Source organism: Montipora foliosa, chromosome 9, assembly GCF_036669935.1.
Source record: "Montipora foliosa isolate CH-2021 chromosome 9, ASM3666993v2, whole genome shotgun sequence".
NCBI classification, from domain to species: Eukaryota; Metazoa; Cnidaria; class Anthozoa; order Scleractinia; family Acroporidae; genus Montipora; species Montipora foliosa.
This window is the reverse complement of record NC_090877.1, coordinates 2,086,179-2,108,678: the sequence shown is the minus strand read 5'-3', so window position 1 is coordinate 2,108,678 and position 22,500 is coordinate 2,086,179. Positions and strand designations below refer to the sequence as shown.

General features: G+C 37.8%; 4 protein-coding genes across 36 annotated transcripts in view; 3 read left to right on the top strand and 1 right to left on the bottom strand.

Moving 5' to 3' along the window:
• LOC137970837 (tetratricopeptide repeat protein 28-like) overlaps positions 1–22,500 on the bottom strand; it is a 45,250-nt gene that overhangs the window by 14,884 nt on the left and 7,866 nt on the right. For 3 of the 28 annotated variants that reach the window (XM_068817422.1, XM_068817423.1, XM_068817421.1), the window contains exons 2-8: positions 22,056–22,101; positions 21,750–21,798; positions 21,021–21,068; positions 20,721–20,769; positions 20,063–20,109; positions 19,771–19,819; positions 16,569–16,616 (exon numbers count right to left, since the gene is read on the bottom strand). The gene's annotated coding sequence lies outside the window, so the exon portion shown is untranslated. Of the gene's footprint in view, positions 1–477; positions 583–1,217; positions 1,296–1,385; positions 1,490–12,737; positions 12,995–16,568; positions 16,617–19,770; positions 19,820–20,062; positions 20,110–20,720; positions 20,770–20,896; positions 20,994–21,020; positions 21,069–21,578; positions 21,676–21,749; positions 21,942–22,055; positions 22,169–22,500 lie in introns of those variants that run through there. The other 25 variants (XM_068817435.1, XM_068817438.1, XM_068817434.1 and 22 more) reach the window with 21 other exon arrangements.
• Positions 4,781–5,921, top strand: LOC137970539 (uncharacterized). Its single transcript, XM_068817059.1, has 2 exons — positions 4,781–5,390; positions 5,589–5,921. The coding sequence occupies exons 1-2, from the start codon at positions 5,148–5,150 to the stop codon at positions 5,919–5,921; spliced, it is 576 nt and encodes a 191-aa protein (XP_068673160.1). The 5' UTR covers positions 4,781–5,147.
• On the top strand, positions 6,187–7,616 carry LOC137970538 (uncharacterized). Its single transcript, XM_068817058.1, has 2 exons — positions 6,187–6,573; positions 6,916–7,616. The coding sequence occupies exons 1-2, from the start codon at positions 6,187–6,189 to the stop codon at positions 7,495–7,497; spliced, it is 969 nt and encodes a 322-aa protein (XP_068673159.1). The 3' UTR covers positions 7,498–7,616.
• Positions 20,173–22,500, top strand: part of LOC137970839 (uncharacterized) — a 54,768-nt gene continuing 52,440 nt past the window's right edge. For 3 of the 6 annotated variants that reach the window (XM_068817450.1, XM_068817448.1, XM_068817447.1), the window contains exons 1-2: positions 21,100–21,306; positions 22,170–22,229. The gene's annotated coding sequence lies outside the window, so the exon portion shown is untranslated. Of the gene's footprint in view, positions 20,264–21,099; positions 21,307–21,960; positions 22,230–22,500 lie in introns of those variants that run through there. The other 3 variants (XM_068817451.1, XM_068817449.1, XM_068817452.1) reach the window with 2 other exon arrangements.

Here is a 22,500-nt window from a genome sequence, read left to right as displayed (position 1 = left end):
TCTTATTACATCTCAATCGGATTCCAAATCGATCACAATGCCGTGGGCATATCGTCGTACCTAAAAATTATATCATCTATCTCAAAAACACCTTTTAAAAGCAATTAATAAGAAAATAATAACCATTAGTTTCACGGGCAGTGATACAATCTGGCTGCACTGATCAATGTACTCGCTTCAGGGACAACTGGAAAAGTGAGTGCTCGCAGTCTCGTACAACGATACATGATTACATGGTCTTACATATCTTGCTTACTCGATTTTCGCAATTGGAGCGATTGCTGAATACCCGTCCACAAAGGAGCATTTACGTTCGCGACGCTAGCCGCAGTACCGAACTGAACGAAAGTGGTTTTTGCGCAGTTTGTGTCAGATAGAGTGAATTCAGTAGAATGGCTGGTGCTGCAGTGCCTTAGTCGACTTACGGTTAAATTGAGCTGAGTAGAGTGGCTAGTGCCGCAGTATCGCGGTGCTTACCTCATGGATTAACGAACGAGGTATATCCAACAACACGACTGCGGCGGCACTATGGCAGCAGTGTTTTTAGGGTCCATTTCTTGTGGCCGGGTTTTGACATTAAGTCTGTAATAGGTAGATTTCACACTCTAAATTTTACATATGTTTAAGATCGATAGCTTTTACATAACATGGTAAAAAACCAGGTGGATATATTTGGATATAGCAGCGTTTCAGAACTTCAAACTTGCTCACTTAAAATCGCTCGCGACGAATCGGATTCCCCGCCGTAGTCAATTTTACCAACAATATTTTAAAAATATTTGCAAGATTTCACCGGCTTGGGAAAATCAACAAACAACAAATACGGTTTAATCAGGGCGCTTGTAATTCCATCTTGATAATTTAAATAAAATACGAGTAAAGCTTGCTGTTAATACTCTGTCCGAAAAAGTTTGCAAAGACATGGCTTTTCATGAAAACACCACAGAAAAGATACAAGAACTTATGAAAATGTGAAATGCTTTGGAATGTCTTCAAAGATAACAGTTCACTGCAGTCAATAACAGATCAACGTGTTACCAACTTAAACCAACTACTTAATTACTTTAAAGCCTGGAAACAAACATTCCACAGAAGGACAGATGTGTAAGAACACTTCATAACATGGCAAACAATGTTTGATCTCGAGGTAATATATAGACTAAACTTAAAATGGATCACAGCAAAACAATGCAAAACTGATAAGTTATTGTAAATACCATGTCCTTGCCCCCTTAGGTATGACTATGCAAAAAAGCCATACTATTCCATGGCAACTCCTTCCTATTTTGTACCATCTGGGGACAAAGCAATGATTCCAGTTACTTGTAGAATATCCTCCCCTGAAGAAAAGCAATTTGTAGCCTATCACTACTGCTACGTTTTACCTTTTTCTCTGCCTTTGTGCAGTTTGGCCCCAACAAATAAGCTAACCTGTGGCTGATCAATATGATCACATTTTGTTCCACAGAGCATGAGCCCTGGAACATACCTTAAAAAATAACAATGACTGTATTTATTGTTAGGCTTGACTAGCAACACCACACAGAGAACTTAAAAAAATATAGCATAACTATTTCACACTCAAGGATCACAGGCATCTATTTTTGGGGGTCTGAGGGCTTATTTAAAGAAAAGAAAAAAAAATGTGTCCGATCTAGCCCTTTTACTCAATCAAATAGTACATATCAATACAGTAACTCTCTGTTTCATATTGTTTTCAAGGTGTCAGTAAAAGGCCTTAAAGGACTTCTACATCTGCATCTAGTGAGTACATATTCCAGCACTCGGCAAGGTCCCTTTCTGACTTGTGGCTGTTTCTGCTTAGGTGGCCTCATACACCACGAGCCTTTTTGGAGATATCACCGCCAAGCCGGCCACGTCAGCTGAATAATTTTTATGGTCAAATATTTGTTAATCCCTCCTACGTGATTCAGTTTTTCATACATGTACTATCTGGCTGTTTCTGTGATTAGAGTTTTTAATTTCACACAGAATTTGTTTCATTTGTTAGCCTTATTTTGGGGTTGAGAGTTTGCTTTGTAAATTTCTCCCCCTCATTCTACAGACTAACCCTAACTTTTGTGTATGATGTTTCCTCAACTCAGCCACCATTCACACACAATATTCCCCTCAAACTACCTGCTAATTAGTGAATGTTTTAGTTAGTGGAGACAAACCCCTTCTTGTAAGGAGGATTCTTCTAGCAACACCAATTAAGAAAGCTACAAAGGTTGCTAGGTTAACTGCTGCTTCATGTATTACTATTAAATAACCAATCTTAATTTCACTTGGACAGTTCATCTTTAATTTAATATGGCTCCTTCGTGGGGCACCAGACACAAATGGTAACATAATTATTGTTTAACTACTGTTTGCAAGACGTTATGTTTTGGTGTTATATTGTTTCTTGTCGCCTGTTTCCATTATTTTATGTCATCTGTATTTCGTACACGAAGTAGATGTTTTTGCCATACATTCCGACTCCCCTCACAGGGTTTTTGATTCAAATGCTTAACCACTCTGCAAAATTCCAGTCTTATTGATTGAGTTATAGAGACTATAATCCAAAAAAATACATTTACCACTCTTTTGTAAAGGTCATTCAAAAAATGAGGGCGCTAGCATTTATGACTTTGTAATATCTTGTCTCATACTTCCAGTTTCATTTTTTTTTTTTGATTTTGCAAATTAGAAGATTGTAGGACTTATTTTCGGATAATTAATGGTAAGAGGTAACAATATTTAGCTCTATTTTCTATTTTGTTTTGAAAAGACAGAGAACGAATCGAACACCTTACGTGGATCTGTGATCAAATCTGCACAGTCTTCAGGTAAGAAAAAATAATTGGAAATGTGACAGCCAAGGCTTATTTGCAAGAAAGCTTGTCGTCTATTTTGTGCTTCATCATTCAAGGAAAAGTTTCTTCATGGAAACGGTTTGATCCTGAAATTTTAGTTTGTTGTAATATTGCGCATATTTGACACGACTGAGTTTTTTCTCTTCATGCACGTAATGAAATAGGAAGGGGTTTTTGCCTCTAATAGCAAATATGTTGTTTCAAAAAACTGTTCGCTAGAAAACGTGGCCTTTATGAATTCATAATTATTATAGCGCGCTATTACTTGGTGTAAAAGCGAACTTGTTTTGCGTGGTTGGCTTTAGAACGAGGAATATTCATGATAATTATTGCGTGCTTTTACTTGGTGTAAAGGCGAACTTGTTTTTTGTGGTTGGCTTTAGAACGAGGAATATTCATAATAATTATTGCGTACATGCCTTTTCTTTGTTGTAAAAGCCAACTTGTTTAGCGTGGTTGGCTTACAGAACGAGAAATATTCATCATAATTATTGCTTGCTTTTACTTGGTGTAAAGGCCAACTTGTTTTGCGTGCTTGGCTTATAGGACGAGGTACATTCACAATAATTATAGCGCGCTTTTACTTGGTGTAAAAGCGGACTTGTTTAGTGTGCTTGGCTTATAACATTCATAATAATTATAGCGCGCTATTACTTGGTGTGAAAGCGAACTTATTTTGCGTGGTTGGCTTATAGAACGAGGAATATTCATCATAATTATTGCGTGCTTTTACTTGGTATAACAGGGAACTTGTTTCGCGTGGTTGGCTTATAGAACGAGGAATATTCATCATAATTATTGCGTGCTTTTACTTGGTGTAACAGCGAACTTGTTTTGCCTGGTTGGCTTTAGAAAGAGGAATATTCATCATAATTATTGCGTACATGCTTTTTCTTTGTTGTAAAAGCGAACTTGTTTTGCGTGGTTGGCTTACAAAACGAGGAATATTCATAATAATTATAGCGTGCATTTACTTGGTGTAAAGGCCAACTTGTTTTGCGTGCTTGGCTTATTAAGGACGAGGTACATTCACAATAATTATAGCGCGCTATTACTTGGTGTAAAAGCGAACTCGTTTTGCGTGGTTGGCTTACAGAACGAGGAATATTCATCATAATTATTGCGTGCTTTTACTTGGTGTAACAGGGAACTTGTTTCGCGTGGTTGGCTTATAGAACGAGGAATATTCATCATAATTATTGCGTGCTTTTACTTGGTGTGAAAACGAACTTGTTTTGCGTGGTTGGCTTATAGAACGAGGAATATTCATCATAATTATTGCGTGCTTTTACTTGGTGTAACAGCAAACTTGTTTTGCGTGGTTGGCTTATAGAACGAGGAATATTCATCATAATTATTACGTGCATTTACTTGGTGTAAAGGCCAACTTGTTTTGCGTGGTTGGCTTATTAAGGACGAGGTACATTCACAATAATTATAGCGCGCTATTACTTGGTGTAAAAGCGAACTCGTTTTGCGTGGTTGGCTTACAGAACGAGGAATATTCATCATAATTATTGCGTGCTTTTACTTGGTGTAACAGGGAACTTGCTTCGCGTGGTTGGCTTATAGAACGAGGAATATTCATCATAATTATTGCGTGCTTTTACTTGGTGTAAAGGCCAACTTGTTTTGCGTGCTTGGCTTATAGGACGAGGTACATTCACAATAATTATAGCGCGCTTTTACTTGGTGTAAAAGCGGACTTGTTTTGTGTGCTTGGCTTAAAATATTGGTATCCGGTCGTTTCGCCAACGACCCGTTCGCCAACGTCTAAGGTCGTTTAGCCAACGTCCTAAGTCGCTTGGCCAACGTCCTACTAGTCAATTCGCCAACGTCTAAATAAAAGTTTACACTTGTGTGTGTTGTCATTTATTCCATTCCGACGGCAGTTCTCTACGAGTAAAAAAAAGTCTTCAGCGCGTGTGTGCAATGTTAACCAGTCTTTTCCTGTGTTATCATTTATTTCATTCCCTCGCCTGGAATTATTTTCCCTGCGCGTGCGACGGCAGTTCTCTACGTGTAAAAAATTTCTTTAGCGCGTGTGTGCAATATTAACCAGTCTTTCCCAGTCACAAGTCAAACAATTGACACTGATTAGCGTCGCATCTTAATTAGCGTCGCCTATGTGAGCTTATTCGAATATGGATGTTTCCGGTTAACCAATCAGATCTGTGAATTTTATCGCACTTACCTTTCTGATCCGATGCATAAGTATAAAAGGCCCAAAAAGATACAGGATCTTCATTCGAGCTTTAGAGCAACTGAATACAATTCCAGCTTTACATCATGAACATCTGCAACGTGTGTAACTTCGCCGTTCGCCCGCGCCAGGAAGGCCTTCAATGTGACGGCTGCTACCGTTGGCAACATCGTACCTGCGATACTGGAATATCCCGAGCCCAGTACCGCGCCGCTGTACGGTCTGGAGAGGGAATCGACTGGAGTTGCCAGGTGTGCATGGAGACACCATACTTCGAGAGTAGCGGAATGGAGGAAGATATGGACTCGTTGATGAATGACCCCTCAATGGTAAGTACATGCACTTATGTTTATGTAACTTTGGTGGGTTGCTTTAAGAGAGAAAAATCGCTCCTTAGAAATATACCATTTATTTATGCCGTTATAGAAATACCGTCTCTCCTTACTGAAGCTTAGGTTTTCGGTCTTAGGTCTTAAAAGACTTCTATCACATGAACATTGACAGATTTGTCTTGTTTTATCTTTTAGCCGTCTGCAAGCCTTCCTGAACCTGAGAGTTTAGAAGAGAGCGGGACGCCACTATTCTCAGATGAAAACAATTTTGGTGAGTTCACCTACAACGTCCACTCCAGGCGTCCCTACGCAACTTACTGGCAGTGTACGATGCGTCCACAGGGAAATGCGTGCAAGGCCTCAGTGACGGAGCGGGACGGGACCTTCCAAGCAGGGAAGAGCGCGCACAACCATGCAGTGGAGATGGGAGCTGTTACGGCGGCCAAAATAATTTCAACTGTAAAGTCAAGAGCGTTGGAGGACAAATTCAAGCCAGCTTCAGCAATAGTAAATGAGGTGTGGTTTTAAATCTTTTTCTCTTTCTATTGACATTGAAATTTTTGGCAACTTGAAATTATAATAACTGACCAGAATTACATCTTTCCACATGTTTCCATAAATCAAGCCTGTATCAAAAGATAATCAGTTATATTATTGACCAGACTCAATAGTCAGTTACGAGTTTTCAAAGGTTACGATGTTGGTTGTTTAGTAAATATACATCCCTTCCAGGGAGTAGTCGACTAAGTCTTAATATTGTTATTATTATTTCTGTCTATACATGTAGGTCCTGATGGAAGAACTGACTGAAGCCCCGTGTGCAGCCCTGCCCAAACCGGAATACATCGCAAGACAGGCCAATCGTCTACGTCAAAAACTCCGCCCAGAACACCCACGAGATCTCGACTTCGAGCTAGTTGATGAATGTCTACCTGAAGGTTTCCTCCGTGCTGACCTCGAAGTAAAGGATAGGCGCCACCTACTATTTGCAAGACAGGAGCAGCTTAACACCCTGGCCCGTGCTAAGACCTGGTACATAGATGGAACGTTTAAGCTTGTTCGCCACCCTTTCAAGCAGCTCTTAACAGTGAATGCGTTTGTTAGATCTGGGGAGTATGCCAAGCAGGTGCCCCTAGCATACGTACTCATGTCCAGCAAGAAGGGAAAGGACTATAAAAAGGTATGTTCACTTTATTTTTAGAGAAGATAACTTATTTTTCTAATTTCTCTTATTTCTCTTAAACAACTCTCTGCGAAATTCATTATTAGCATATTGACAAAACTGGTATCGGCTTTCCAGTGTGTAAATCTCAGGATATGATATATACTACAATATTTCTAGGTGCTCCAGAAGCTAATCCAACTGATGCCCGAGGTCGCCGCCAGGAAAGTCACCGTGGACTTCGAGAAGGCGCTGTGGTCGGCTCTCCGAGCAGTCCTACCAACAGTTAAAATCCAAGGATGCGTTTTTCACTGGACACAAGCAGTCTGGAGGAAGGTGTGTATTGCATTTTAATTGTTGTTTATACTTTTTTGTGTATCTTTTTTAATTTTGATTTTGTTTTACTTTAAGGTACAAGAGCTTGGCCTTCAGACGGCTTACTCCGGTGACGATGCGGTGTACCGGTACATCAGAAAGATAATGGCCCTACCATTCCTTCCGTACCTAGAGATCTTGCCGATGTTCGTCCGCCTCGAGGCCCAGGCCCAAACAGAGCAGCTGAGGAGTCTCGTCGAGTATGTCAGGCGGCAGTGGATCGAAAGCCAGGTGTTTACTCCGAGAAACTGGTGTGTCTACAAACAGCCGATCCGAACTAATAATGATCTAGAAGGTTGGCATAACGCACTCAATCGCCGAGCGGGGGGACAATGCGGTTTGCCGTTGTATTTATTAATTGAGTTGCTTGATAGGGAGGCAAAACTTACAGCCGTGACAATCAGGCTTGTATCAGACAATAAACTTAAACGAATTCAACGTAGTGTCACTAGGAATATCCAGGCTAAGCTATTCGCAAGCTGGGAAAAGTATGAGAACAACGAAAAGACTGCCGCCCAACTACTGAAGACTTGTTCACGGCTTAACGGACCAGCTCGTGCGAACTAGAACTTCTCTGTAAATAGGATAAATTGATTTCACTGAGATAATAAATAGGTTTCAATCAGGTTTTGTAAATAGGTTTCATAGGTTTTTTGTGCTTCTAAATATTTGATACTATATTGTAATAAAATTGCTGTTGTTATTTACTTGACTGCGTTCCATTTTAATTCTAACTCGATCATACGGGAAAAAAATATTGTTAACAAAATATTCTGTAGCGTGAAATTGGTACTTTTTCACACCTATTGTTATGGATCTTCCATGGAATGATACCGCTTGTAAAAAGCCGTTCTAAAAAAAAAGCGATATCTCAGGATCTACTGACTCAAAGAAATCGCTTGAAACGCGAAAATATTCTCTACCTCAAGACAGTGCTTGCAAGGAATATTTTACTGATGCGCCGAATGTTCTGTAATTTTAAGATTTTGTCCGTGAATGTCTGTTTACACTCGTGCTGACAACCTCTTATATTAATTATGCGGCGGCAGCGGCGCCATGAAATGAACATGTCGGTATCAGTTTTTGTGTGTGAATTACTTTAAAGTCTGCTATTTCACATTTTTATTCTTTTGATTTGAGTTTATTATTCCAGTTAGTGAATAATATTTTATTTTCAACTAAACAAAGAAAAAAGCTCGCTGCTTTAAAATTAGCAAAGTAAGAAAGTAATATCACACGTGTGATAAGCGATTTTGATTGCCAACGATATTTGTTGATATGTTTTCAAATTGCATCGGTTTTCATCGTTGGCGAATTGACCAGTAGGACGTTGGCCAAGCGACTTAGGACGTTGGCGAATCGACCTGAGACGTTGGCGAACGAGTCGTTGGCGAAACGACTCGTTGGCGAAACGACCGCAATTCAAAATATTTATAATAATTATAGCACGCTTTTAATTGGTGTGAAAGCGAACTTGTTTTGCGTGGTTGGCTTGTAGAACGAGGAATATTCATTATAATTATTGCGTGCTTTTACTTGGTGTAAAGGCCAACTTGTTTTGCGTGGTTGGCTTATAGAATGAGGAATATTCATCATAATTATTGCGCGCTTTTACTTGGTGTAACAGCAAACTTGTTTTGCGTGGTTGGTTTATAGAACGAGGAATATTCATCATAATTATTGCGTGCATTTACTTGGTGTAAAGGCCAACTTGTTATGCGTGCTTTGCTTATTAAGGACGAGGTACATTCACAATAATTATAGCGCGCTGTTACTTGGTGTAAAAGCGAACTTGTTTTGCGCGGTTGGCTTACAGAACGAGGAATATTCAAGATGATTATTGCGTGCTTTTACTTGGTGTAACAGCAAACTTGTTTCACGTGGTTGGCTTATAGAATGAGGAATATTCATCATAATTATTGCGTGCATTTACTTGGTGTAAAGGCCAACTTGTTTTGCGTGCTTTGCTTATTAAGGACGAGGTACATTCACAATAATTATAGCGCGCTATTACTTGGTGTAAAAGCGAACTTGTTTTGCGCGGTTGGCTTACAGAACGAGGAATATTCAAGATTATTATTGCGTGCTTTTACTTGGTGTAAAAGCGAACTTGTTTTTTGTGGTTGGCTTTCCAACGAGCAATATTCATAATAATTATTGCGCGCTATTACTTGGTGTAAAAGCGAACTTGTTTTGCGTGGTTGGCTTATAGAACGAGGAATTTTCATCATAATTATTGCGTGCTTTTACTTGGTGTGAAAACGAACTTGTTTTGCGTGGTTGGCTTATAGAACGAGGAATATTCATAATAATTATTGCGTGCCTTTACTTGGTGTAATAGCAAACTTGTTTTGCGTGGTTGGCTTATAGAACGAGGAATATTCATAATAATTATTGCGTGCATTTACTTGGTGTAAAGGCGAACTTGTTTTGCGTGCTTGGCTTATAGGACGAGGTACATTCACAATAATTATAGCGCGCTTTTACTTGGTGTAAAAGCGGACTTGTTTTGTGTGCTTGGCTTATAATATTCATAATAATTATAGCACGCTATTACTTGGTGTGAAAGCGAACTTGTTTTGCGTGGTTGGCTTATAGAACGAGGAATATTCATCATAATTATTGCGTGCTTTTACTTGGTGTAACAGCAAACTTGTTTTGCGTGGTTGGCTTATAGAACGAGGAATATTCATAATAATTATTGCGTGCATTTACTTAGTGTAAAGGCCAACTTGCTTTGCGTGCTTGGCTTATTAAGGACGAGGTACATTCACAATAATTATAGCGCGCTATTACTTGGTGTAAAAGCGAACTCGTTTTGCGTGGTTGGCTTACAGAACGTGGAATATTCATGATAATTATTGCGTGCTTTTACTTGGTGTAACAGCGAACTTGTTTTGCCTGGTTGGCTTACAGAACGAGGAATATTCATAATAATTATAGCGCGCTATTACTTGGTGTGAAAACGAAGTGGTTGGCTTATAGAACGAGGAATATTCATCGTAATTACTGCGTGCTTTTACTTGGTGTAACAGCGAACTTGTTTTGTGTGGTTGGCTTATTAAACGAGGAATATTCATAATAATTATTGCGTGCTTTTACTTGGTGTAAAAGCGAACTTGTTTTGCGTGGTAAGCTTATAGAACGAGGAATATTTACTGGGTTGCCGTATGGCAATCCCAGTCGGAAAGTGTTTTGCATTTGTTCGGTGTTTTTTTTTTTTCTTCCGTGTCGGTAAAAGTCTTGCCTGTCACTCCCCTGGTAAGTGGTGGTGTGCATAGAGCCTTCTGCGCGTATTTTCATAGGATCGAGAGGGTAGTGGAACTGCGTAGATTTCTCTGGTGGCAGGCTAAGTTAATGATTCTACTGTGTCCAATGGCGTCGAAAGTGATGTAACGCGAATGGCGTTTTAGTGGATCCTTAAACAAAATATACCCTTATGGAGCTCAATAATGGAAAGTCAGTTGGATAAACTAGGCAGGCGGTGAAAAACCAACACCTGGAATCTCAAAAGCGAAGAGTAATGGACCTCGACAACAATCTATCGCCTGTCGAGTCGAAATCAAAGTGAGCTGCATTTCTTAAAATAATATTTACCAACTGTGCTGTTATGTAGAACACTGAAATCAAATGGAAAATTCTCTGGTAACTTATGGGTTCAACAAAGACAGAGAACGAATCGAACACCTTACGTGGATCTGTGATCAACTCTGCACAATCTTCAGGTAAAAAAAAAAATAATTGGAAATGTGACAGCCAAGGATTATTGAAAGAAAGCTTGTCGTCTATTTTGTGCTTCATTATTCAAGGAAAAGGTTCTTCATGTAAACGGTTTGATCCTGAAATTTAGTTTGTTGCAATATTGCGCATATTTGAAACGACTGAGTTTCTTCTCTTCACGCACGTAATGAAATAGGAAGGGGTTTTTGCCTCTAATAGCAAATATGTTGTTTGTTTCAAAAATTGTTCGCTGGAAAAGGTGGCCTTTATGAATTCATCATGTTTTATGATATGCGAGCGTAACTGGATAGTTTTAATGGCAATAGTAAAGCATTATCTTGTCAAAATGAGGTTAGCGTCTTTCTGGTGTGTTAAGTCAATTAAATCGTGAGTTTTTATTTGCCGTCTGCCGCGTAACCTTGATTTCCACTCTCAAAATTACCTCCAGAACCTACTTTTTGCGTAGAATAAGCTTTTAGAATGATGTTCTTATTTTGCATAAAGCAAGCTAACAAAATCTGTACCTTGCTGAGTTTGCATTTGTTAGCGTTAACAGTATTTTCGGTCCGATGCTTCTGTTTGATGAGGGGTATATTGTTTTGGTCTCCCAATTTGTTAGCGTTAACAGTATTTTCGTCCGATGCTTCTGTTTGATGAGGGGTATATTGTTTTGGTCTCCCATCCAAACACTAACCCTGCAGGACAGGGATTAACTTCAGTGAACTTTGGTATTACAAAGCTGTCAGATGTTCAGAGGGCACGCTTAAACTTGTGGTGTAAAGAAGTTGTGAGGGAACTTGAAAATTATCAACATGTCAGCCCAGAAGACAATGTTTCTCGCTTCTCCTTTATTTGTTATTCTTCAGAGACTGGAATGTTGTAGTTCAATACCACACAATTCAGTGCCTTCTGATTTTCTGTAACACGTACCACAGGCAACCCAGTGTATGCTTCACGGAAGCATCTCCTTATAATAATTATTCCGTGCTTTTACTTGGTGTAAAAGCGAACTTGTTTTTTGTGGTTGGCTTGTAGAACGAGGAATAATCATTATAATTATTGCGTGCCTTTACTTGGTGTGAAAGGGAACTTTTTTTTTCACCAATAGAACCATTGGAATGACATAATTTTCTATTAGTACCGATCGTACCATTGGTACCAATAGACCATCGGAATTGCCCTGTAGGCTGTACCCAGCTAGATCACATGAGAAAATAATTTCACCAGTAGAACCATTGAAATGACATCATTTTCTATAGGTACCAATGGTACGATTGGTACCAATAGACCATCATAATTGGGAAAATAGTGAAAGTCCCCTTAATGAAATGCATATTCACCAACAGAACCATTGGAATGACATTCTTTTCTATTGGTACCAATCCTACCATTGGTACCAATGGACTATCGGAATTGACGAATTGTATCCGTTTGTGTATATTGGACAAAACTAAATTGTGACGCCGATGAACAATAAAGTAGCTGTTATTTCCAAAATGATGGAATTACCTGGTGATACATAACCTTGTCTTGGAGAGTAAATTTTTGACTCAGCAGAAACAATGGTCAACCCCAGGGTCAACCTCAAGAGTTTGGGCGATTGTGATCTTTGTTTTTGACTTTGCTCATTTATTGTCAAACTCTATAACACTTGACAGAAAAAGAAACTTACGAAAACCCGGTACCTTGCCATCATTTGACACAAAATTAATCACGGCGCCTGCTGAATTCCGGCGATGTCACTTTCGATTTTGCGATTAATTTGTGCAAGCAAAAGTACAATAACAAAATTGAACGTAGCAAAAATCTCCCAAAAATGTTTGTCGCTGATCGTAACTTTTTATATTCTATATTCACGGTTCAAAGTTAATGTTGTTTTCATGTCGTAAATATGTTATTCTCGAACGACCGTCCAGGAAACTTCCCTCTGCTCTTTCTAAAAACTGTGTATCAATTTACTTTTGCATCAACATTTGTTTTTGCATAAAGCAAGCTAACAAAATCTGTACCTTGCTGAGTTCGCATTGGTTAGCGTTAATAGTATTTTCGGTCCAATGCTCCTGTTTTACGAAGGGGTATATGTTTGAGGTCACCCATCCAGATACTAACCCCGCCAGACAGGGTTAACTTTAGTAAAAGTATTACAAAGCTGTCAGATGCTCAGAGGGCACGCTTAAACTTGAGGTGAAAGAAGATGTGAGGGAGCTTGAAAATTATCAACATGTCAGCCCAGAAGCCAATGTTTCTCACTTCCCATTTATTTTCTGCAATCTTTCTGGGTTCAGTACTTTGCTAGTAACCACATGTCTTCTCAGGCTATTTACCCAAGACTTCTATCATGGCACTACAATGATAGACAATACCAAATCAATATCGTGCACTGCTAGAGCTACATATTATGCAAGGACAACTTGAATCTCCTGGAAGACAACACACAGCTCAGTTGACATTTTATATGGAATAAATTGCTGTTTTACTTCACTACCACATGTAAGCAATGCGTGTCTAAAATTTCCAAAGAGGACAGGAATTTCTTCTTTCCGACAAATGATTAATTAATAGGCTGGTAGCCAGGTTTTAACCTCAGAAAAGGATCTGTTCGTCGTGCGAACGTGTGAGGACCTGTGAGCCAAAGGGCCTCTGCTGGTATGACTTCTGGGTGACCCCTTAAATGGTCTTAATGACCCCCCAACTTGAAAAAAAATTGTCTGGAACGCTGCACATACCACAGGCAACCCAGTGTACCCTCACGGAGGGTCTCGTTAAATTTAAAACAAGAACCCAATTCAAAGATTTTGGCATGAATTAAATGCTTAGGTTCATGCAATAAAAATATATAACTGCTTTAAAATCTGTCGTCTAATTGTTTTTGTCTGTGAGCTATGGTAATAACTGTTAATAGCTTGACTACAATGGATTTTTTGTAGTTTCCAGCACATTTCTGATTTGCTGGAATATTATTTTATAGGAGCAGGATAATTATGTATGTGTTGTGTATTTTCTGTTTCGAATCTACGTATAAACTATGTTGAAACCATTTTTATTTTTGGACACAAAAACCCCATAACATAGCCTTTACATATGCTACGTAAAGGTTCCATTTGACTAGATAAAACATAGCATTTCCTTTCAAAATATATACATGAGGCATACGTATAACATAGCCTTTGAATAAGGCTCCTGTATACAATTTATGTATATCATAACATACCATTTACATAAGGTCGTTAAATAGGATTTACATAGATTACACAGTGTCTGGTTCTACAAGGGAAGGTACAAGACATGACTGCCTGATTACCACTAGCGACCAATAACTTTATAGTTAAACAAAGTATTCAATGATCTTTGGTAGTTCTTTATACAGACAAGAAAATGATGCCTGTTTTTGTTGTGCATTTGACTGCTTAGAGTAAGAAGCTTAGTAAAGTCACTCCTGATAAATTTAAAAAGTTACCAATGGCTGAATTGCCTTAAAGGAACCAAAAGTTAAAACCATCAAGGAATAAAATTAACTGGTGGGAAAAGGCAGAGGAAAATCATGAAAAACTGGAATATCCTTGAAAAAAGCTGGAAATTAATACATGATCTTCACATCCTTTCATTTAATAGCATGCAGGAATGTCTAGAAAAATCTAGAAAACAGCATTTGTAACAAGCTGGAAAAATCTGGAAAAACCTGATTTGATCCCAGATTATGATTTCTGGAATAAAGCTGGCAATTTCTTCCCTAATTAGCATGTTTCATTAACATTCGCTCGCAAGGCCCCATACCGAAAAAGTCGCCGTCCAAGTAAAATAATTATCGAAACAAAGTAAGACATATTTTTCTAAAAATGGTTGTGGTAGTCCTTTATTGTGACAAATTTTCGCAATTTTCGATTTTTTTATCTTGCACGGTCTTAGGTGAAAATTGCTGAGAGGCGCTCTTCAATGTTCCTTTCAAGGAGGTGAAACTCAAACTATAAACCAACGATATTATAGAAAACATACTGTAACTGACACAATGGTAAATTTTAAAAGTGTAATGCTAAACCGACATGATCAACTTGTTTGTTGAGTTTGGCCGGTTTCATCTGCTCAATATGGAAGCTCTCCCTGTTTTTGAGTTGATAGAAAGAGGTAGCATTTTCACTAAATTCTAAGCAAGAAACATCGCAATTATCCTGACAATGTTTACACAAACTAAGATGCTTGAAAATATGATAATTTTTATCCCAGAAAAGGTGCTCATTTACACGTGTGTAGAAATGCCTGTTATGCACGTTATTTTCCTTGCCACATTTTTTAACCTTCTCTTGCACAAAGTTCAATTTCCACTATGGAAGACCAAATATGTTCTTGGTCAATTTATGACAGCTGATGACATGCATCACAGGTCAACTTGCCGGTTTTCAAAATGCAGGTGTTTGTCTGCAAGCGTTTCCTTCTTGTCTCGCCCCATTTTTCATAACTCTAAAAATTTTAATTTCATGTGGTTATCCACTGCCAAGTCTTTTGGTAAAACATTATCTAGTGGGAAATAACTTTCTAACACAAATCATTTATACCTACGCAAACAAAGTGGATCGAGATCGGGAACGAACAAATAAACAAAGCCACAATAAGCCAATGGATTTAACATAGTAAATTGATATTATTTACACTTGCTGAACAATAAAAACTATGGTAAATAGCTGATACATGAAGAAACATGCTTGCGAACTAAAAGGCAAAGAAATTACCAACAAAACGAGTAAAATGACTTCAAATTGTAAACAAACTAAACAATGTCATAATCCAAGAACTATTATATGAAGCATGGATTTGAAAAAAGCAAGAGCTTCAAATTACATATTGCACAATAATCCCACAATAGTACATTGAAACTAGTAATTGTGAAATAATGGTAACAAACGGATCATTTGGAATCAAATGCAATTAAAAGGATACAAAGCAGGAGACAAAAATACAGCAATTACTCATTGGAAAACAGCAAAAATATTCAAGGTGCAAATCACATGCTGTGCCAGACTAAAGGTCAACATAGATAAATAAAGCTAGACAATAGCAAATGACATTTTGCAATCACTGCTAAGAACTAAAATCAAGAACAGAAAGCTATATGTAGTAACTAAACTAAAGGCTAGGCATAAATAAAGAAATAGGAAAATACTGATAACATACCAAATGTTATTGATATTACTTCACACCTCAGAAGACTTGGAAAATGACTTGTCTTTAAGACTGACACTCTTCAGATAAATTAACTGAACCGACTGAACTTACTTCAAGTAAATGGTAGCCAATTTACAATGGATTTTAGGAAAATAGAAAACTAACTAAAAACCAAATAAGGCTAGGGGGTAAATCTACTACCCACTAATACAGGATTTACCTAAGGGAAGAAGGAGTTTACCACTCCTACACAACAGGAATTAGGTAAGAGAAATGTGTGGGAATAACACAACTACACAAGCAAAAATATGAGGAAATTGAGTAATTATGGGTAAACAAGCAAATAATAGTAATTAGGATAATGAAAAGAAGTTGAAAATAATTGGAATAAAAATAAACACAAAATGAACACAAGTGACCTAGTCACTGTCTCACAGTTCAATCAAACAACAGACAAATAACTTATTACAGGTACACCCAGCGAGCTAATATCACTTAATACCTTGCAATGTTCCTTTTTAAAACCTTTTGAGCAGGAATAATGAATCTGGCTGAAAAAATTATTTACGGGATAAATAATACGGATGGATCATTTGGATGCATCATTTGCAACTAATCATGAGTGACTGTGAGCACTTCAGAAAATAAACTTGTAAGGAATTCTGACAAAAAGTAACGCAAAATTAATCAGAACTGGTTTATTACACATAAATTATTACTTGTTCATGTTATAAAGAAACGAGAAACAGTGAGCAACTTACCAAAATGGATGCTAATCGACGCGAGGTCCTTGAAAACAAGAAATGACTCTGCAAAATATGATTTAATGTGGTTATCCATGCATTATCGAATCTTGTAGGAAAACTTTTAACTTTCATAACAAAAATCACTTGCGTAGTATACAAAAAAAGTACCCCATTTCTCTACCGACTTTTGTCCCAGAGCCACTCTATACTCTATCCTAATCTAACTGATTGGTTTCTAAACATGAAAGCTTGAGGCTTATTACTTGCAGGATTGTCATAGCCTAGGTAATATTAATAAGCCCCTTTGTTTGTGATGAATATACCGGTATATTCTAAATAATAAAGATAATTTGAACACCTGGAATATAGACCGTATTCCTAAATAGCGGTCAAGAAATTATTCTTTTGTCTTTGTGCTAATCATCATAACTAGCCTCACTTTGGAACAAAAATTCTTTTGAATTTTGCTCATGTTTTCGAGGCTAGTTACAATGATTAGCATAAAGACAAAAGAATAATTACTTTACCGGCATTTATGAATACGGTCTATACTAAACAAACAAAATAATAGTATAATAAATAAACAAACACGCAGTATTCTTATAATTGCTTAAACCAGTGAAATCATGAACTTCAACCTGAGACACACGAAGACATGTCTTCCATGAAATTTTCAGTCTGGCTGAAAAATCTGCGTAATCAGGCCGAAAAGAAAAGGTATCTACCAAAAACTAGTTGAAAAGTCGCCAAGCTGGCTGCATTAATTTTCGTGCAAATCATTTATGTCTTGTCACCTTGCTTTTAAGAAATTTATGGTTGGAAATTAAAAGTCATATCACCACCGACCAGTATAAACTGTAAACACGTCAGGTATTAAAATTTACAGTATGTACATGTTGCCCTATTTCCCAGACACTTACACTTTACGATTCTGCGTGTATTTCGTTGTAAAAACGAAGCAAATTTGAACGATACGTTCCAAACACTTATCAATTAGTCAGCTTGCGTTTGTTCTTTAGGTAAGAAGATTCAAATTTTCGTTGAAGTATACTAAGTAAAATCTGTTTCTTATTACAAGCGACTTATACCTTTTCATTTTCAAAAGCGGTCTGTTAGGTTAATTTTACTTTTTTTTTCGACACACGTCAAGCTACAAGGTATGTTTTTGAAGATATAAGAAGTTTCCGTTTGCAGTTTTGTATCTGCTTGCAAAAAGATCTCCAAAAATAGTTCAACTGACTATAATACTACACATAATTTCGCCAGCCAGCTAAATTTCTGTTCGATGTGAGCAACGCTGTTTACGCAAAATATTGAAATAATTTCCTTCGAGCAAATTAACAAAATTGGCATTTAAGTATAGCAAAAATTACAGAAATAATTTAAGAAACCTTTAACACGAATAACCCAAGGATTGCGATAGCTTCGAAGAACACAATATACATCACAGTTTTGGAGAATATCAGCTGTTCAAAAGTAGTGCGGGCAGATGTAGGCGTGCGGTTATGCGCATGCCTATCACCACAAGCCAGCACAGTGGGACAAAATTGCCTTCCCACAAGATTAACGGCCAACGTTTGTATAAAGCTAATCTTTCCTTATACTTGTAAATGTTCATGGCCGTGACTTTAACATCTTCACTTACCACGGCCTGCACCCGTCTGACCTTGTAGCTCAGTCGGTAGAGCGGCGGAGACTTAACGCGAGGGTCGTGGGTTCAATTCGCACCCTGGTCAGAGTTTTTCTCTGTCCTTGTGTGAGCCCATTTCCATCTGTAGGGCTAACGCTCACATGGTTTATATGGGATTGAAATCTAGCACTTCACCTTACAGTCTATTCAGTTAACTCTGTTTAAAATATAAGTGCTACACGGCCAACGTTTGTATAAACGTAACCTTTCCTTGTATTTCGTGAAGAGTTTCTGAAGATATTGTTGTGCGTATGCCGCGCTATTTTTCGACTTTGGCGCAAAAATGTTACACATGTAATTTATTCTTATTCTTCGATATTTTTCAACTAAATGCAAACTTATAATGTTGATTTTCTTCACCACGGTTGGAACCACGAGTGCAACTATTTGTGCTAAAAATTTTAAGAGAATGGCGTTGTTATTGCAAACCATAACTCGATCGAATCCACCTCGGACAGGGATAAATTCTGGCTGGGATTCCAAGCGTAAAACTAATAAATCGTATCTCATCTATTCATAGACATAGCCACTGTTGCTTTCCGACTTTCTGTTTGTTTAGTGGTAGGAATTTACTTCAGAATGTTCACAACCAACGAATTTGCCGCGTAAAGTAACCATTACTGAAGGTATCATATTACTTTCCGGTAAATTAGTAAGACAGGCTGAGAGGGCTGCTCCTAATGCACCTTTCTGTCAAGTCTGAGAAAAATCGGGTGCAAACTACTTAAGTTTTTTTTTTTTTTTTTTTTCAAAAAAATGGTTCAAATGCTGGGTGACCCAGGCCTTAATTTTACTTGAGCCACAACATCTCTAAGGACATGCAACTAATTGCTATCGAAACAATATTTTCCAACAGACTCTATCCGTAAGGCAGGTAAGGCCAGGGAAGCTTTTTTTAAATTTCAAAAGGCATGACAATTGATCCCAAGAAACGTATAAGATTTCAGTTTATTATTTACAGTCTTTTCAGTTATTTTCCCGTTACTCTTAGCATTTGAATTCAAATTTGTTGTAACTACCATATTTTATCACATTTTTCCAGTATTACGTCAACGTCCACTTACTATATATGTGTACAGAAAAGCAATCCAATGTAAACTTTCATTGTACCTGAAGAAGGCTATTTTCGCCAGCCGAAAGATAGTACACTACTAAAATCAAATGTACGCTGTACCGGCTCTTGCTTAAAATATTTGCCTTCTATATAGCGCATAAATGGGGGTACCCCCGACCGTGCTTTAAAGCGAGTAGACATTAATAAGCGTTTGTTATGGCTAAAACTGATTGAGTGCATTCATGGTCATTTGCTTTGTGACTTGCTCAATTTTGAACCTAAGCGGATTCAAAAGTTAAAACCTTCTTCCTTCAGGAACAATTCAAGATATATCCTTTACTTACTTTCTCTATGGTTAAGGAAAGAATGGAGGGAAGTATGTACAGTTGGATCACACAAGAAACAAACAATTATTACCTTGCAACGGCAGACAAATAACTTATTACATCCGGCAAGCTAATATTACTAAATACCTTGCAATGTTCCTCTTGAAAACCTTCTGAGCAGGAATACTGAATACGGCTGAAAAAAAGTTAAGGGATAAATAATACCGGTGGATCATTTAGATGCATCATTTGCAACTGATCATGAGTGACAGTGGTCACTTCAGAAAATAAATATGTAGGGAATTCTTAGTCACTAACTTGATCCAAACTGGGTAAAGAGAAAACAAAAAGTAACGCAAAATTCATTAGAACTGGTTTATCACACATAAATTACTTGTTTGTGTTATTAAGAAACGAGTAACTGCAGTGAGCAACTTACCAAAATGGATCTAATCGATGCGAGGTCCTCGACAACAAGAAATGACTCTGCAAAATTTGATGATTTAATGTGGTTATCCATGCAATATCGAATCTTGTAGGAAAACGTTTAACTTTCATTACACAAATCATTTATGCCTAGTATGCAAAAAGAGTGGAACTGGAGCGGAAAGCTGAAAAGTTCTCAAGAGAACGGAGCGAGGTGAGATGACTGTTCATGATTGCTCGGAACAACTCACAAAATACATGGTTTCGTTCGGCGAGGTTCAAAGTTGTAATGAGAACGCATACATGTACATTATACGAGGCTCTGGTCTTGCTTAGCTTTAACTAAGACTTTAAAGCGAATAGACATTACGGGTTTGTTATGCCTAAAACTAATTGAATGCATTCTTAATCGTCATTTGCTTTGTGGCACCCTCAATTTTGAATCAAGGCGGATTCAAAAACTAAAAACCCTCTCTATTCAGGAAGAATTCAAGACACATCATTTACTAACTTTCTCGATGTGCAAGAAAAGAACGGAGGGCAGTATATAGTTCGATCACACAAGAAACAAATAATTTAGCACCGTGACCCCTCAAGCTAATTGTTACCCATTACCTTGCAACGACAGACAAATAACTTATTACACCCAGTAAGCTAATATTACCAAATACCTTGCAATGTTCCTATTCAAAACGTTTTGAGCAGGAATACTGAATCCGGCTGAAAAAAAATTTAAGGGATAAATAATAGTGGTGGATCATTTAGATGCATCATTTGCAACTGATCATGAGTGACAGTGGTCACTTCAGAAAATAAACATGTAAGGAACTCTGACATAGTCACTAACTTGATCCACACTGGGTAAAGTCGAGAAAACAACAAAAAGTGGCGCAAAATTCATCAGAACTGGTTTATCACAAATAAATTACTTGTTCGTGTTATTAAGAAATGAGAAACAGTGAGCAACTTACCAAAACGGATGCTAATCAATACGAAGTCCTTGACGACAAGAAATGACTCTGCAAAATTTGATGATTTAATGTGGTTATCCATGCATTATCGAATCTTGAAGGAAAACTTTTAACTTTCATAACAAAATTCCCTTATGCCTAGTATGCATTAAAAATGTAGAACAGGAGCGGAAAGCTGAAAATTCTCAAGAGAACTAACAAATGGAGCAGCAAGGAGAAGTCATTTCATACTCGAGCAAACAGCGCAACTGATCAGTGAAGCAGTCCAATTTGAACACTGATCGAGGTGAGATGACTGTTCCATTGCTCCGAAAAACTCAAGTAATGGTTTCGTTCGGCGAGGTTCAAAGTCGTAATGAGAACGGGTACATTATACGATGCTCCGATCTTGCTTAGCTTTCAGTAAGACTTTAAAGCGAGTAGACATTAAGGGTTTGTTATGGCTAAAACTGATCGAATGCATTCTTCATCGTCATTTGCTTTGTGACACCCTCAATTTTGAATCTAAAAACCCTCTCTGTTCAGGAACAATTCAAGATACATCATTTACTTACTTACTTACTTTCTCGATGTGCAAGAAAAGAATGGAGGGCAGTTTTTACGTTGTAGTTCGATCACACAAGAAACAAATAATTTAGCACCGTGACACCTCAAGCTAATTGTTACTTATTATCTTGCAACGACAGACAAATATCTGATTACACCCAGCAAGCTAATATTACCAAATACCTTGCAATGTTCCTCTTTAAAACCTTGTGAGCAGGAAAAGTGAATCCGGCTGAACAAAAAATTAAGGGATAAATAATACTAGTGGATCATTTGGGTGCGTCATTCGCAACTGATCATGAGTGACGGTGATCATGATCACTTTAGAAAATAAACATATCAGGAATTCTGACGTAGTCAGTAACTTGATCCAAACTGAGTAAAGAGAAAAGAACAAAAAGTAACGCAAAATTCGTCAGAACTGGTTTATCACACATAAATTATTACTTGTTCGTGTTATTAAGAAATGAGTAACAGTGAGCAACTTACCAAAATGGGTACTAATCGACGTGAGGCTCGACAACAAGAAATGACTCTGCAAAATTTGATGATTTAATGTGGTTATCCATTTTAACTTTCATAACACAAATCATTTATGCCTAGTATGCAAAAAGAGTGGAACTGGAGCGGAAAGCTGAAAAGTTCTCAAGAGAACGGATCGAGGTGAGATGACTGTTCATGATTGCTAGGAACAACTCAAAAAATACATGGTTTCGCTCGGCAAGGTTCAAAGTTGTGATGAGAACGCACACATTATACGAAGCTCTGGTCTTGCTTAGCTTTATGTAAGACTTTAAAGCGAGTAGACATAAAGAGTTTGTCATGGCTAAAACTGATTCAATGCTTTCTCAATCGTCATTTTGCTTTGTGGCACCCTCAAGTTGGCTTAACTGCAGAATACCCCGCCACTCGAAGTTGTACCCCTTAAAATCCG

Coding starts and splice junctions, on each gene's coding strand:
- LOC137970539 (XM_068817059.1), top strand. CDS start 5,148: ATGAACATCTGCAACGTGTGTAACTTCGCCGTTCGCCCGCGCCAGGAA. Junction 5,391..5,588: donor TGATGAATGACCCCTCAATG/GTAAGTACATGC, acceptor TTTATCTTTTAG/CCGTCTGCAAGCCTTCCTGA.
- LOC137970538 (XM_068817058.1), top strand. CDS start 6,187: ATGGAAGAACTGACTGAAGCCCCGTGTGCAGCCCTGCCCAAACCGGAA. Junction 6,574..6,915: donor AGGGAAAGGACTATAAAAAG/GTATGTTCACTT, acceptor TTTTAATTGTTG/TTTATACTTTTTTGTGTATC.